Genomic DNA, 16,643 nt, shown 5'->3' on the forward strand with positions numbered 1-16,643 from the left:
TCACCACCGCTCTCCTCTCCCCGCCCCCCAACTCCACCCTCTCTGAGCTAAAGTGTCAGACTCAATGCCAGAGGGTTCGCTGCAGTTTTTGCTTGGTAGATTTGAGATGGAGTAGGAAGATGGACGATCAGTCATGATATTGTTGAATGGCAGAGTAGGTTGGGTGGGTTCCTCTTGCTTGATATATTCTCGTGTTTGTATCAATTGAAAAGAGATCGGCTGAAAAATCCTCAGTATAAAACTTGGAACAAATTTCTATCTTCACCTCCAGCATTTCCTGTTTTTAATTGGTATTATAGCTGAGTGCTGTCGCAAAGTACTCATTTCAAAAGCACTGCACAGCCTATTAACCAGAATTATATTCCTCGAACACTTCTTTTAACTGTCCCTGACATTTTAATAAAAGTAAGTTTCAGTAATGCTGAGCATTATAAATATTTAACATCCCATGCACGAATCAATTTTATTTGGCGTTTATTCGCTATATAATACACTGTAACGTTCAACATCAATTTATTTTGCGAATGGGTTCCTGGGGAACATGAAACTGGTCACTACCAGCGAGTGAAGCTTCGCCCAATTGCAATTGGTTACTGTTATACGTCATCACGGCCCATGATCACTCGATAACTTGATTGGTTTATAGAACAGTCACCAGAGCAACGATACGCTGCTTTCCAATCAGAAGGGAGAGAACCTCCGTGGGCCAATGAGGATTGCGGCCACGCTGATACCTTTCCGTCCCAGGTGGGTTCAGAGTTTTGGTGAAATACTGTGCTTTGCCGTGGGAGAGATGGCTGCACGTTTGCGAGTGAGTATTTAATTGGCAACGTTTGCGCCGGGAAATGGAAAAGTGTCTACATATAGAATTAATTAAGCGGGAAAGGCAGAGGTTGGGACGGGGACAGTTTTGGTGAAGAAAACCATGCATTCTTGGGGAGCCTTTGTATCTTGGATGACAATCACCTGTTTGGCCAAGAGCTCGTAAGAATCAATCTTTCCTATCTTGTTAGCAGAATAACAAATGCACTGTTATCGGGGGCTCCGGCTTTTTGGGCCAACGTCTGGTGACAAAGCTTCTGGAGAAAGGATACCGTGTTAATATTTTGGATATCCGAAAACCATCCGCGAATGAAGGAGTTCCGTTTTTTAGTGCAGATCTCTGCTGTAAAGAGGTCAGTATAAATAATCAGAGTTTTACTTTTTAAAACTATGCAATGAACTTTTATAGTTCTTGGATTTTAATGTAGTTACGTTAAAAAGAAGAGAATGCACTGGAAATTAAGGTCTTGAAATGGAATCACAAGCAGAATAAGCTTTAATTATTACCGACATATGTCATGAAATTTGTTAACTTAACGGCAGCAGTGCAATACAATACGTGATAAATATAGGAAACAAATCGATTGCAGTAATATATGTATATTAAATAGTTAAAATAGAGCAAAAACAAAAAAGTGGGATAGTGTTCATGGGTTCAATGCCTATTTAGAAATCGGATGGCAGAGGGGAAGAAGCTGTTTCTGAATCGTTGAGTGTGTGCCTTCAGACCTGTACCTCTTTCCTGAAGGTAACAATGAGACAAGGGCATGTCCTGGGTGATGGGAGTCCTTAATAACGGATGCCCCCTTTCTGAGGCACCGCTGCTTCAAGATGTCTTGGATACTGCGGAGACTAGTGCCCATGATGGAGCTGACTAATTTTACAACTTTCTGTAGCGTCTTCCAATCCTGTGCAGTAGCGCCCCCATACCAGACAGTGATGCCGCCGGTTAGAATGCTGTCCACGGTACATCTGAGGAAGGCTGATTTCAATCTGATTAAACAGAACCTTACAAAAGTAGATTGGGAACAGTTAGTCTTGCAGATAATTCTGTGTCTGACCAATGGAAATAATTCAGAAGTGAAATAGTGGTAGTTCAAATCCAATATGTTTCCAATGTGGTAGTGTCAATAAGTCATAGAATCCGTGGATGACAAAGGAATTCATACGTAGCGTAAAGAAAGGAAATTATTGAAGAGATCCTATAGGAGTAGGGGAAGTATATGGGTTACTGAAATGTCATTAGAAAATGTAAAAGGAGAAACATCTCCAAACATCTTTTAACCGCAAGACACCCCATTAGGGCGCAAAGTGGTAATCTCTGCCTGGAACCAAAGGATGAAGTTGAGGTTTTCAATGAATACAACTCGTCTGTTTATTATGAAGGAGGACATCATTCAGGGAGGGCATGGTGAAATAATAGGATAAATTATCATTTGAAAATGTGTAGGTATTAGATATGAGTTGCTGAAAGGTGGGCGTATCTGCTAGGCATGGTGAATTGTAGTCCAAGGAGCTATGGGAAGCAAAGGAGGAGATTACTGGAGTCTCTGACAGAAATTTTGTAATCTTGCTGGATAAGTAGGTCAAAAAATGTGGCATCTTTTGTTCAAGAAGGGCAACAGGTGAACTTAGTAATTTACAGTCAAGTAATGATAAGGAATCTACTGGAAAATGCTCTGAGGGGCAAGATTGATCTGCACTTGGAAGCAAGAATTATGTTAATGTGAAAATTTATCTAATTGGGTAGAATTTTTCAAAGAATGATGCAGTTGAGATGACATGCATGAAATTCAGTGAAGACTTTTACAAGATTCCATATAAGGTCTTCCCAAGAGATCCAAAACGATTGGGAAATTTGGAACAAATTTGGCTTGATGATAGGAGCAGAACATGTTGATCAAGGCAATTAGAAATGTTTGACTCTTGCTGTTGATTTGTGTACAATGATATGGAATCTATAAAAGAAGTTTCAGAAGGTATGAAAATGGCACTGATATTGATAGTGAGGAGGATGGGCATTTGCTACAAACAGTATTGATGAGATGATAAGATGGTTATTTCTGCGCAGGCGCACGGAGGTCAGCCAGTAAGAACAGCAAGAAGAGTTTTAAAAAGAAGACAGATTTATACTGCGGGTGTTGGAGAAGTGGTAGTCAGAGAAGAGGGAGACAGAGTAGGAAGGTTTTGGTGATAAAGGGTCGAGGCGAGGTAGGTTATCTGTGTAGAATACAGACAGAAAGTATGTGTGTGAGGCCAGTTTTCTGTGCTCGGTGTCAGATGTGGGAGGTCCTGGAGACTCCCAGCCTCCCGGACAGCCACATCTGCACCAGGTGCATCGAGCTGCAGCTCCTAAGGGACCGAGTTAGGGCATTGGAGATGCAGCTTGATGACCTTTGTCTGGTCAGGGAGAGTGAGGAGATGATAGAAAGGAGCTATAGGCAGGTAATCACTCCGGGGCCTGGGGAGATAGATAAGTGGATAACAGTCAGGAGAGGGAAGGGCAAGAGGCAGATGCTAGAGAGTACCCCAATGGCTGTCCCACTTAACAAGAAGTACTCCTGTTTGAGTACTGTTGAGGAAGACTGACTACCTGGGAGAAGCAACAGTGGTCGTGCCTCTGGGACAGAGTCTGGCCCTGCGGCTCAGAAGGGTAGAGAAAGGAAGAGGAAGGCAGTAGTGATAGGGGACTCTATAGTTAGGGGGTCAGACAGGCGATTCTGTGGACGCAGGAAAGAAATGCGGATGGTAGTTTGCCTCCCAGGTGCCAGGGTCCGGGATGGTTCTGATCATGTCCACGATATCCTGAAGTGGGAAGGGGAACAGCCAGAGGTTGTGGTACATATTGGTACCAATGACATAGGCAAGAAAAGGGAGGAGGTCCTGAAAGCAGACTACAGGGAGTTAGGAAGGAAGTTGAGAAGCAGGACCTCAAAGGTAGTAATCTAGGGGTTACTGCCTGTGCCACGTGACAGTGAGAATAGGAATAGGATAAGGTGGAAGATAAATGTATGTCTGAGGGATTGGAGCAGGGGACAGGGATTCAGATTTTTGGATCATTGGGACCTCTTTTGGGGCAAGTGTGACCTGTACAAGAAGGACGGGTTGCACTTGAATCCCAGGGGGACCAATATCCTGGCGGGAAGGTTTGCTGAGGCTACTGGGGAGAGTTTAAACTAGAGTTGCTGGGGGGGGGGGGGGGAACTGAACTGAAGTGGCAGAGGAAAGGGAGGTTGGCTCACAAATAGAGAAAGTTTGGAGACAGTGCGAGAGGGAGGATAGGCAGGTGATAGAGAAGGGACACGTTCAGACTGATGGTTTGAGATGTGTCTATTTTAATGTGAGTACTATGAATAAAGCGGATGAGCTTAGAGCATGGATCACCACTGATGTTGTGGCTATTACAGAGACTTGGATGGTGCAGGGGCAGGAATGGCTACTTCAAGTGCCTGGCTTTAGATGTTTCAGAAAGGACAGGGAGGGAGGCAAAAGAGGTGGGGGCGTGGCACTGTTGATCAGAGATAGTGTCACGGCTGCAGAAAAGGTGGACGCCATGGAGGGATTGTCTACGGAGTCTCTGTGGGTGGAAGTTAGGAACAGGAAGGGGTCAATAACTCTACTGGGTGTTTTTTTAAAAAAAATAGACCACCCAATAGTAACAGGGATGTCGAGGAGCAGATAGGGAGACAGATTCTGGAGAGGTGTGATAATAACAGGGTTGTTGTGGTGGGAGATTTTAATTTCCCAAATATTGATTAGCATCTCCATAGAGTGAGGGGTTTAGTTGGGGTGGAGTTTGTTAGCTGTGTTCAGGAAGGTTTCTTGACACAATATGTAGATAAGCCTACAGGAGGAGAGGCTGTACTCGGCTGAAGTACTGTGCAGTCTGGTTGCCACTCAGTGAGAAGGATGTCATTATACTGAAGTGGTGCAGGGGAAGTTCATCAGGATGTTGTCTGGGACAGAGCATTTCATATCAGAGAGTGGGTAGGCTGCAATAGACTCCGGAGTAACCTGATTGAGGTATATAGGTTTTGGGGAGCAAAGTTAGTGAAAAACTTTACCCCTTGTAGCAGTATCATTAAGAAAAGGAATAGGAGGCAGGGGATTTGAGGAAGAATATTTTCTCTTGTGCAGAGGATGGTTGAAATCTGGAACTTGCTGTTTCAAGAGATGGTGGAACCATATACAGTATTAATTAGATAAGCACTTAATGTTGTTTCATAGAAATTTCTGCAGTGAACTAGAAGTGGGATTGGTAGAGTTCAGAGACTTGATGTTTGTCATAGAAATTAGCCAAAGGGTCTGTTTCCATTTGGTATGTCTGAGGAAATCACAGGACTGCAGGTTGTTCATTGAAACTTATAGAATTTGTACAGAGACTAACAGGCTAGATGTAGAGAGATTTTGTTTTCTCATTTTGAAGAGTCTGGACTCCGAGGTCACAATATCAGGATAAGAGGTGAGCTGTTTATGAATGAAATGAGGGAAAAAAAGCGAACCAGCTGAACAACTTCTTCAATAGGTTCGACAGCACAATCTCATCCTCACCGCAGAACTCCACACCAGGCTTACTTACCTCACAGGAAAATAGCCACTCACAGGAGACCTTGCCCACGCCCAGGATTACGGCTGCACAGGTGGAAGGTCAACTGAGGAAGATCTGTACCAGCAAGGCGGCTGGACCGGATGGAGTTTCCCCACGATTACTGAGGGCCTGTGCGACTGAGCTGGGAGAACCACTACAGCGCATCTTCAACATGAGCCTGGAGCAGAGAAGAGTACCCAGACAGTGGAAAACATCCTGTATTGTCCCGGTACCGAAGAAACCACAACCAAAGGAGTTGAATGACTTCAGACCTGTTGCCTTGACGTCGCACGTGATGAAGACCATGGAGCGGCTGATAATACAGAATCTGAGGCCACAAACCAGGCACGCCTGGGATCCTCTTCAGTTTGCGTATAAGGAGAAGGTGGGAGTGGAGGATGCTATCACGTATTTGCTGCACAAATCCCTCTCTCACCTAGATGGGGTCAGTGGTGCTGTGAGGATTACATTCCTGGACTTCTCTAGTGCCTTTAACACCATCCAGCCCAAGATCTTAAGGCACAAACTAACAGAGATGGGAGTAGACTCTCACATGGTGGATTGGATAGTGGACTACTTGACAGATAGACCTCAGTATGTGCGGTTGGGAGACTGTAGGTCTGACACGGTGGTCAGCAGCACAGGAGCGCCGCAGGGGACCATGCTCTCTCCGGTCCTGTTCACCCTGTACACATCAGACTTCCAATATAACTCGGAGTCCTGCCATGTGCAGAAGTTCGCTGATGACACGGCCATAGTGGGGTGTGTCAGGAATGGACAGGAGGAGGAGTATAGGAAACTGATACAGGACTTTGTGATATGGTGCAACTCAAACTACCTGCGTCTCATTATCACCAAGACCAAGGAGATGGTGGTGGACTTTAGGAGATCTAGGCCTCATATGGAGCCAGTGATCATTAATGGAGAATGTGTGGAGCAGGTTAAGACCTACAAGTATCTGGGAGTACAGTTAGACGAGAAGCTAGACTGGACTGCCAACACAGATGCCTTGTGCAGGAAGGCACAGAGTCGACTGTACTTCCTTAGAAGGTTGGCGTCATTCAATGTCTGTAGTGAGATGCTGAAGATGTTCTATAGGTCAGTTGTGGAGAGCGCCCTCTTCTTTGTGGTGGCGTGTTGGGGAGGCAGCATTAAGAAGAGGGATGCCTCACGTCTTAATAAGCTGGTAAGGAAGGCGGGCTCTGTCATGGGCAAAGTACTGGAGAGTATAACATCGGTAGCTGAGCGAAGGGCGCTGAGTAGGCTACGGTCAATTATGGAAAACCCTGAACATCCTCTACATAGCACCATCCAGAGACAGAGAAGCAGTTTCAGCGACAGGTTGCTATCGATGCAATGCTCCTCAGACAGGATGAAGAGGTCAATACTCCCCAATGCCATTAGGCTTTACAATTCAACCGCCAGGAGTAAGATATGTTAAAGTGCCGGGGTTGATTGTATTTAATGTATTTAAGTAAACTACTTAAGAACTTTTTAAAAGCTATTATTAATGCTTTTTGAGAGAGTGATTTAGATGCATATCATATTTTTTACTGAGTTAAGTATTGTATGTAATTAGTTTTGCTACAACAAGTGTATGGGACATTGGAAAAAATGTTGAATTTCCCTATGGGGATGAATAAAGTATCTATCTATCTATCTATCTATCTATGTGAATAGTGCTGAATCTTTGTAGTCTTGTTCCTAAGAGGGATCAGGTTTCCAGTCATAGAGTTTGTTCAAATCCAAGATCAACAGATTTCTGGATTTTATAGCGTTGTGCAGAAAAGTGTATTACAGAAGTACATTCAGTGGCCACTTCATTTAGTACACCTGCTCATTAATGCAAAATATCTTATCAGCCAATTATGCAGCAGCAACTCAATGCATTAAAAACATGCAAACATGTTCAAGAGCAAACATGAGGAAATCTGCAGATGCTGGAAATTCAAGCAACACACACAAAATGCTGGTGGAACACAGCAGGCCAGGCAACATCTATAGGGAGAAGCACTGTCGACGAGGGTCTCGGCCCGAAACGTCGACAGTGCTTCTCCCTATAGATGCTGCCTGGCCTGCTGTGTTCCACCAGCATTTTGAACATGTTCAAGAGGTTCATTTGTTGTTCAAACCAAACATCAGATTGGGGAAGAAATTTGATTAAGTGACTTTCACCGTCAGACAGTGGTTTGAGTGTCTCAAAAACTGCTGATCTCCTGGGATTTTAACACACAACAGTCTCTATAGAAAACGGTGTGAAAAACATTTAAAAAAATCAGTTAGTGGCAGTTCTGGTGGATGCAAACATCTTGTAAGTGAGATATTCCAAAGTTACTGACCAAGCAACAAACACAAAAAGCTGGAGGAACTCAGCAGGCCAGGCAGCATCTATGGAAAAGAGTACGGTCAACATTTCAGGTGGGTCTTGCCCTGAAACATCAACTGTACTCTTTTCCGTAGATTCTGCCTGGCCTGCTGAGTTCCTCCAGCATTTTGTGTGTGTTGCTTCGGTTTCCAGCATCTGCAGATTTTTCTCGTTTGTGATTTCAGTCTTCTCTAGTAACATTTATGTCCTTGACATTTGAGGAGAAAACTTACCACTGGCTGGTTAGATTAGCTTTTTAATTTGTCACATGTACGTTGAAACATACAGTGAAATGCATTGTTTGGATCAAATCAAATCAGCTAGGATGGTGCTGCACGGCCTGCAAATGTCACCACGCTTCTGACACCAACATAGCGTACCCACAACTCACTAACACTAACCTTTTAAATGTGGGAGGAATCTGAAGCACCTGGAGTAAATTTTTGTGGTTGCAGGGAGAACGTGCAAACTCCTTGCAGGCACTGGTGAGAATTGAACCCCAATCTGTGATTGCTGGTCTGTAAACCAACACGATAACCGCTACACTAGTGTTGAATTCTTTCAGAAGGACAGTTCAATTTTCACTTGTTTAAAAAAAATTTTCATTCTCACTTTCAACTGCCACATGTAAACACGTGAGGAACTTATTTTGATATTGTGTATCCTAAGCTTGTTTTATAAAGGTATTTAAAAGAAAGAAATCAGCAGTAGAATTACAAATAAATTAATTATGATTCTTTAGGATATACTGCCAGCAATTCAAGATGTGAATATCGTATTTCACTGTGCTTCTCCACCACCTTCCAGCGACAACAGAGAACTATTCTACAAGGTCAATTACACAGGGACCAAAACCATAATTGAGGCATGCAAGGAAGCTGGTGTTCAAGTAAGAATCAGTTCACTTCACACTTTAATGTCAGCACACCATACAAAAATCTTTCATGGCTTAATTATACTGTCTTCTTGCACACAGAAACTGGTGCTAACTAGTAGTGCAAGTGTTGTATTTGAAGGCAGAGACCTAAAGAATGGCTCTGAAGACCTACCATATGCTAAGAAACCCATTGACTACTATTCACAAACAAAGATCTTGCAGGAAATGGTAAGTTTAGTAATTTTTTAATCACAAATTTTAAAGTAATGATTATTACTTTTATTTTGTTCTTGGAAGCTAACTTTGTGGGGAGTAAAAAGATGAAACAACATTTTAGTTTGGTTGTAAAGATGAAAATATGTGTTTTATAAATAATATCATCTCCACATGGAAGGGTCTACTTGTACCCCATTCCATTTACCACACCAATGTGTGTCTCCAGTACAGTTTTGGGAGATCATCCTTTTTCACTGTTGTAAATATTTTTACTTTTCATATTGCCTGTGATTATAGCCTTACAGAAATTGCCAATTTGTCCCACTTTGTGTAGTTACATTATCCATCAAATGACAACCAGCAATCAATGGAAAATGTTAGATGCTTTATCTACTTTATACAGAGATGCTCTTAATCATTGTGACAATCTTGTATGCCATTCAGTTTCTTTAATTTCCCTTCTAAGAATTATAGTCCTAACCTTCACATGTCAGTCATCAGCATTGATTTATTTTTTAAACCTGTCTTTGAGGCCAATTTCATTCTTGTCCTGTCAATTGAAACCTATTTATACATTGCCCATCCTAAACTGAAAATGTTTTTTCCCTCAATGCCTTCATCTTTAAAGAGTGTAATACTTGCATATTTAATCTCCCAATGACATGACTAGTATTAAGAAGAAACATTGCTGAGCATTTGCTTTCAAGGTAAATTTCTTGTTTCCTTACTTCATAAGTGTTACTGTCTTATTCTTTGGAGGAAGTATCTTCTGGTTTTGAGCTTGTTCAGTGACATTTCTAAAAACTGTTTATGAATCCATCCAAATTCCTACTGTGCTGTTTCAGCTATTGCACAAGAATTGTAAACAATGTGTATTATTTACAATACTGTACTAGCTCAGTTTGGTACTTTAAAATTGATTTCATGTGATAAGTTGGTTAACCTTTTTAATGAAATTGACACCATTTGTTGTTAAATTTGATTTTTTAAGTGGTTACAGTTATTATAATTTATGTACTCTTTTAATACAACATTTGTACCCCCTTTGACTGTTACAGTATTCTTGGGCGTCCAGTAATTGTAAAAGGTTCGAGGTGATTTGGCAACTGCGTTAGTTGTTCATTAATTTATGTCACAATGGGCTGAGGATTATTGCCTCTTGCGAAAATGGAAATACTTTTATTTTCTTCCAAATACATCCATGATTTTTGTATGTATTTTATCTTGCAGGAAGTTCTCAATGCTAATGATCCGGAAAAAAACTTCATGACGATTGCAATTCGTCCTCATGGCATTTTTGGACCACAAGATCCACATTTAGTACCTGTCCTTGTACAAGCTGCAAGGAGTGGCAAGATGAAGTTTGTGATTGGGTTGGTAATATATGGATATTACCAGAAAAGTTGGGATATTTTCCAAAATGCAATAAAAACAAAAATCTGTGATATGTTAATTCACGTGAACCTTTATTTAACTGACAAAAGTACAAAGAAAAGATTTTCAATAGTTTTACTGACCAACTTAATTGTATTTTGTAAATATACACAAATTTAGAATTTGATGGCTGCAACACACTCAACAAAAGTTGGGACAGAGGCATGTTTACCATTGTGTTACATCACCTTTCCTTTTAATTACACTTTTTAATCGTTTTGGAACTGAAGATACTAATTGTAGTAGATTTGCAATTGGAAATTTTGTCCATTCTTGCTTGATATAAGACTTCAGCTGCTCAACAGTCCATGGTCTCCGTTGTCTGATTCTCCTCTTTATGATGCGCCATACATTTTCAATAGGAGATAGATCTGGACTGGCAGCAGGCCAGTCAAGCACACTCACTCTGTGTCTACAAAGCCACGCTGTTGTAGTCCGTGCAGAATGTGGTCTGGCATTGTCCTGCTGAAATAAGCATGGACGTCCCGGGAAGAGACGTCGCCTTGATGGCAACATATGTCTCTCTAAAATCCTAATATACGCCTCAGAGTCAATGGTACCTTCACATACATGCAACTCACCCATGCCGTGGGCACTGATGCACCCCCATACCATCACAGATGCTGGCTTTTGCTGATAACAATCAGGATGGTCATTTTCATCTTTGGCACAGAGAATTCGACGCCCATTTTTTCCGAAAACTAGCTGAAATGTGGACTCATCTGACCACAGCACACGGTTCCACAGTCTTTCGGTCCATCTGAGATGAGCTCGGGCCCAGAGAACTTGCCGGCGTTTCTGCATAGAGTTGATGTATGGCTTCCTCCTTGTGTAATACAGTTTCAAGTTGCATTTCTGGATGCAGCGACGGACTGTGTTAAGTGACAATGGTTTTCTGAAGTACTCCCGAGCCCAGGTGGCTATAATTGTCACAGTAGCATGACGGTTTCTTAGGCAGTGCCGCCTGAGGGCTTGAAGTTCACACGCATTCAACAGTGGTTTCCAACCTTGCCTTTTACGCACTGAGATGTCTCTGAATTCTCTGAATCTTTTCACAATATTATGTACTGTAATGTTGAAAGACCGAAATTCTCTGCAATCTTGCGTTGGGAAATGTTCCTTTTGAACTGACTAACAATTCTCTCACGGATTTTGGCACAAAGGGGTGAGCCACGACCCATCCTTGCTTGCAAAGACTGAGCCTTTGATGGACGCTACTTTTATACCCAGTCATGATACCTCACCTGCTACCAATTAGCCTGCTTAATGTGGAGTCTTCCAAACCGGTGTTACTTGAATATTCTGAGCACTTTTCAATCTTATTTTAACTCTGTCCCAACTTTTGTTGAGTGTGTTGCAGCCATCAAATTCTAAATTTGTGTATATTTACAAAATAGAATTAAGTTGGTCAGTAAAACTATTGAAAATCTTTTCATTGGACTTCTGTCAGTTAAATAAAGGTTCACGTGAATTAACATATCACAGATTTTTGTTTTTATTGCATTTTGGAAAATATCCCAACTTTTCTGGAAATGGGGTTTGTAGTAATGCATACAGAATAAATATCTGCTCCTTTTTGGAAAGGTCATAAGTCAGGATTTTTTTTAATTTATAAAATGTGGATTAGAAGTGAGATGGGAAAGTAGTGGACAATACAGCAATTTGTTTGAAATTAGTTGTCATCAAAATACTGAAATCTGTTGTTAAGTGTGTGATTACATCCATTTAGATGACACTGATTAGGTGGCATTTGTGTTCTTTTATGAGAGGGAAATTCTGTTTGGCAATAATATCCTGTTAGTCCGAGGGTGTAACTTGCAGGCTCAGTAATAATGGGTGGAGGACAACTGAATGAGGCATTTCTGGATTTTAAGTTATTTCATACGATATCACATGAGGTTTTGCATAAATCAAAGGATCACAGTGACAGGCTCATTTGGCAGAGTTCCCAGTGTAACTCCTAGGAACAGCAGGAATCTGTTACACTACGTTTGGACACCTTATGATGTCTAATATTGGGGTGTAGTTGGAAAATTGCTGGCAAGAATTCTTCAGGATGTTTGGGATTCTGTGCCTTTATATACTTGAGTAGAAATTTTTTAAAAATCATGACAACTGCAGAGTGAAATGCCAAAGCTTCTTGCACTATTGTAGAGAAAAATCTAGGATAACATTGTTTTCAATGGTGAGAGGCTTCTTAATGTTGGTGAACAGACAGATCTTATTGTGTGGTTTTATAACATGCATAAAGTAAATGGGAATGGTATTGCATAAGGGTGGGAGTACAAAGGTAGAGGTTTGAGCATCTCTACAGGGTCTCATTTAAAACACACTTGGAGGCCTGAGCCTAAATTTGATCTCCATACCTAAAGGAAGTGTGTTTTTGTCTAAGAAGTTCTGCACTGCTGATTCACTGGACTGATTGCTGTAATGGACAGGGGGTTTTCTTTCGTGATCGGGTTGAGATCAACCTAATCCTGATTGTTACTTAAAAGGAAAGATAATGTCCTCAAGATTTTCAAGTTTCTCAGAGGGCATTAATTGGACATTTGTAATTGGTAATATAGCTGTCATTAATGCTACTTTGCATGTATAAGTAGTATTATGTTTGTTGTTCTTTCATGGTCTGCTAACTGCTTGTTTCTTTTACAGTAATGGTAAGAACCTGGTAGACTTTACCTATGTTGATAATGTTGTACATGGGCTAATCCTAGCAGCAGAAAGTCTTCACTCAAATTCACACATCTGTGGAAAGGTAATGACTAATATTGGGAGTCTACATAATTATTTCCAAAAACAAACTATAGTAATCTTGCTTTAAAGGCTTCACTGTAATTGGTTGAGTTGCTCTATTGGTACAGTGGCCCTATGTTAGTTTGTCACTGCCTTTTTTATAATAGATGCAATCTGTATAATTGGAGACCTACTGTAATGGCCACTTAAACAAACCAACACCGCAAAGAGATTAAGAGGGGGCCAGGGTGGGTAACATGGCTCCAAAGTCTGATCTTTAATTGAGAAATTAGCAAAACAAACAATCTTTTTGTGATAAAATTAATGAAACTAATCTAGCAATATAACAAAATAGTCTTAACATATTTAACATACTTAAGCTTTATTCAATGTAATTAAGCATAATTAATCAAACTTAAGGGATTTTAAATGCAACTAAGATGTCATCACCTAGCTCACTCCCTGAGCTGTACTGGCACCAAGGCATAGGATACTTCCAGAAACACCAGATAATGGGTAATACCTCAGGGATAATGACCAGAATATTGACAGAATTCTTTGGCTCCTCCTTCAGCATAGTGCTGTGAAATATTTATCCTGAGAGGATAGAAATGGCAACTTCATAACTTAAACAAAAGCAATTATCTCTAACAATGCACTGCACCCTTTGTTTGTAATCAGATCTTTGGAATAGGACTTAAACTTATCTCCTGGCTCAGACAATCCAAAGCCAACATTTAAAAACAAAATCCTATAATATTAAAACTAGTTTGGCCATCATAAAAATTTCCGATTTTCTTATTCTCCCCCCCCCCCCCCCCCCCCCCCCATTAACTTTCCTATTTGTTATTATGGACACAGGATGAAGGGAAGTACGTATTATAGCAATTTATTTTGGCATTTAGCTGCATTGTTGTCATAATGATTAGCTGATTTGGAAAAGTTTTAAAATATCTTCATTATTTCAACTCTTTTTATTCCAATAGGCTTATCATATCACAAACGATGAACCAATTCCCTTCTGGACTTTCTTGTCGGAGCTATTGGTTGGATTAAATTATGATCGTCCAAAGTATCACATACCTTACTTGTTTGCATATTACCTGGCTGCCTTGCTCTCAATTTTATTACTGCTGCTGAAGCCATTTTTGACCCTTAAACCTACCTTCACTCCCATGAGAGTGGCATTAGCAGGAACATTCCATTATTACAGTTGTGAAAGAGCAAAGAGAGATCTGGGGTATAAACCTGTCATCTGTCTGAGTGAAGGAATAAAGTATACAATTCAAAGTTTTGCATACCTCAAAAGATTAAAAGAATGATAATTTCAGTCAGCCAAATATCTGATGTATTACCTGTTTGATAGTCAAGTTGTAAATAGATTTAATTATTTGAAATAACCATTGCTATGATTTGTGCTCTATTTGGACAATTCTTTACTCTTGAGTGAATCTGTGCATGATCTGACTGGTATCCTTTTGGGATGTAGACCCAATATCAAAGTACACTATTGGTTGTAAAGGAGCCATTGGTTACAAACCAAACCATGAATATTCTGTGATATTCAGATAGAGGATGTTTGCTGGTGCAGTGTTTTGATAAATTCTTGAACTACAGCTGATATACTGAAACAAGTAAATGAAAGGCTCAACTCAACTGTAAAACTACATTGCTGTATGTACTGGTCTTGTAAACTTTGGTAGAAAGTCTTCCATGTTGGGGCAGGGGTGGGGTGTGGTGAGGGGAACTGATTGTCTTATTCTGATCCTTTAACTTTTTTAAATTAAAATATTTCCAAAGGTCAGTTTGTGGTTTCTGTGCATTAAGTTTTAAAATAATTAGTTAACCTCCCCAAATGACTCATCTAAATTTTATTTTGATACATTGGCATTATTGAACTTGTAATTAATGTATTATTTCTGATCTTTTAAATAAAATATTCACAAAAATTACTTTTGCCAAATTTGTTTACTATCTAGACCAGATTAATGATATTGTACCTGAGGGTTTGTGCAAGGATTATGTGTTAAGTATTCCATTTGAGATGTTGCACAATTTCTTCATTTCATGTTTTTTAATAAAATTGTTTAACAATGGATTTATTAAAAAAAAACATTATGGATGGGATCTCATTGAAATGGGAACAAAACAGCTGGAATAATAAGGTGTTAGATGTTACCCTTCCCATTAGAACACTTCTGAATAATATCTGGAAAAGTTTGTGTCTGCCAACCCATTCTCATTACTTTACATATTTCAAATGCACAAATACAAATCATAATTATTATCCATGACTACTCTCTTCACACTTTCATTATAAGCAAATACTATAATGAAATTTTCATAGAGTTTGCTACCTGAGCAGTAAATGGGGATATATTGCACTTCTATGGCTAAAACACACCCACGTTACAGAATTTTTATTTTGCAAGATATGTGTTGAGGCTGTTACATAAAATGGCTGTTTGATATGCATCTTCTAAATTAATGTGAGATGTAACCGCTTTCCATTTATATTTTCAAGTAACAATAGAAAGGGTTCTCAATTTGCGGGTATGCCATTAAATCTTTACTTAATCTTTTCATAATTTCCTTAAGACAATGCAAGACACAAAGAAGAAATGTAAAATAAAGACTTCATTTGGCATAAAATTTGTTGAGAATTTGTATTTTACTTTTTATTTGGAGATACACCTCAGTAACAGGCCCATCTGGCCCAATGAGCATTCCTCTGGAGCTAGAGTTCAACAGATTGTTTTGTTATGATCTGAAAATGAAATGGAACGTGTATTTTAATTTAATATAGCATACAGTAATGGACAACAAATGAATATATACAGCATTAAGCTTTTTTTCCTTTTAGTTCATTTACCTTGAGTAATCCTTGTCAAGAAATACTGGAGAGACCAAGATGGAGATCTGACTGTCCTTTACAGTACAGTAATGAGTTCCTGTGTACTTTCAGTGAATTAAGTAGTGGGGTCAGAAAATCTTACAGTTTAATGGTAAACTTGCATATCAAGTTCAATTTTGTTTCCAAATTCAGTGCATAGTGCATCTCAAAGGCACCATGACTCCAACATACTCTTGCTCAATCCTCTTTTATTCTCCCTTATCCTAACTTTAACATCATTGCACATTAAAAACCTGATGTTGTTTGGCTATTTGAATATACTGTATTAATATTTTTGCAGTCAGCGCTACTTATCAAAAATAATAGATCAATGTCACTATGCCAACACGTGCCTTGTCCCATTTTAAAATTGGTTGTCTTCAGGAGTGAATTTATGCAGATTGCATGATCACATCTGAATCCATCCAGCAGTGATAATCTGCTGTGTACCTTCCTTTATCCAAGTGGTTTTTCTTCAAGTTAGTTTAGAAATTATGGCCAGTGAAAGCATACACCTTTTCTAGTAGTTTGTTGATGGTGTGGTTTGAAAATGGAAAATTTATTGGGACAATACCTAAACTGGCCTAGAAATTATAATGGTTTGATCACCAGTTTGCTTCCACCTAACCTGCGTGGAGCATGACAAGGACCATTTCTGCCTGGCAAATAGTCACATGTGCTATACTTGTGTTAATCCGTATCAAATGAAGGAAGG

At 39.9% G+C, this 16,643-nt stretch overlaps 2 protein-coding genes across 5 annotated transcripts in view; one reads left to right on the forward strand and one right to left on the reverse strand.

Annotated features, from left to right (window-relative positions):
* Positions 1-16,643, reverse strand: part of cetn2 (centrin, EF-hand protein, 2) — a 48,044-nt gene that overhangs the window by 19,644 nt on the left and 11,757 nt on the right. The gene's annotated exons all lie outside the window — the stretch shown is intronic.
* nsdhl (NAD(P) dependent 3-beta-hydroxysteroid dehydrogenase NSDHL) lies at positions 700-14,984 on the forward strand. Of its 4 annotated transcripts, none has more exons than XM_073058305.1 (7): positions 700-811; positions 1,014-1,175; positions 8,583-8,664; positions 8,752-8,880; positions 10,099-10,241; positions 12,955-13,057; positions 14,022-14,984. In XM_073058305.1, exons 2-7 carry the CDS (start codon positions 1,132-1,134, stop codon positions 14,355-14,357), a joined length of 837 nt encoding a protein of 278 aa, XP_072914406.1. In that variant the 5' UTR covers positions 700-811; positions 1,014-1,131; the 3' UTR covers positions 14,358-14,984. The 4 variants fall into 4 exon arrangements, with proteins under 4 accessions (XP_072914406.1, XP_072914404.1, XP_072914407.1 ...); XM_073058303.1 differs by having other exon boundaries at positions 706-811; positions 8,518-8,664; XM_073058306.1 differs by having other exon boundaries at positions 709-811; positions 1,017-1,175.

Source organism: Hemitrygon akajei, chromosome 10, assembly GCF_048418815.1.
Source record: "Hemitrygon akajei chromosome 10, sHemAka1.3, whole genome shotgun sequence".
Lineage (NCBI taxonomy): Eukaryota > Metazoa > Chordata > Chondrichthyes > Myliobatiformes > Dasyatidae > Hemitrygon > Hemitrygon akajei.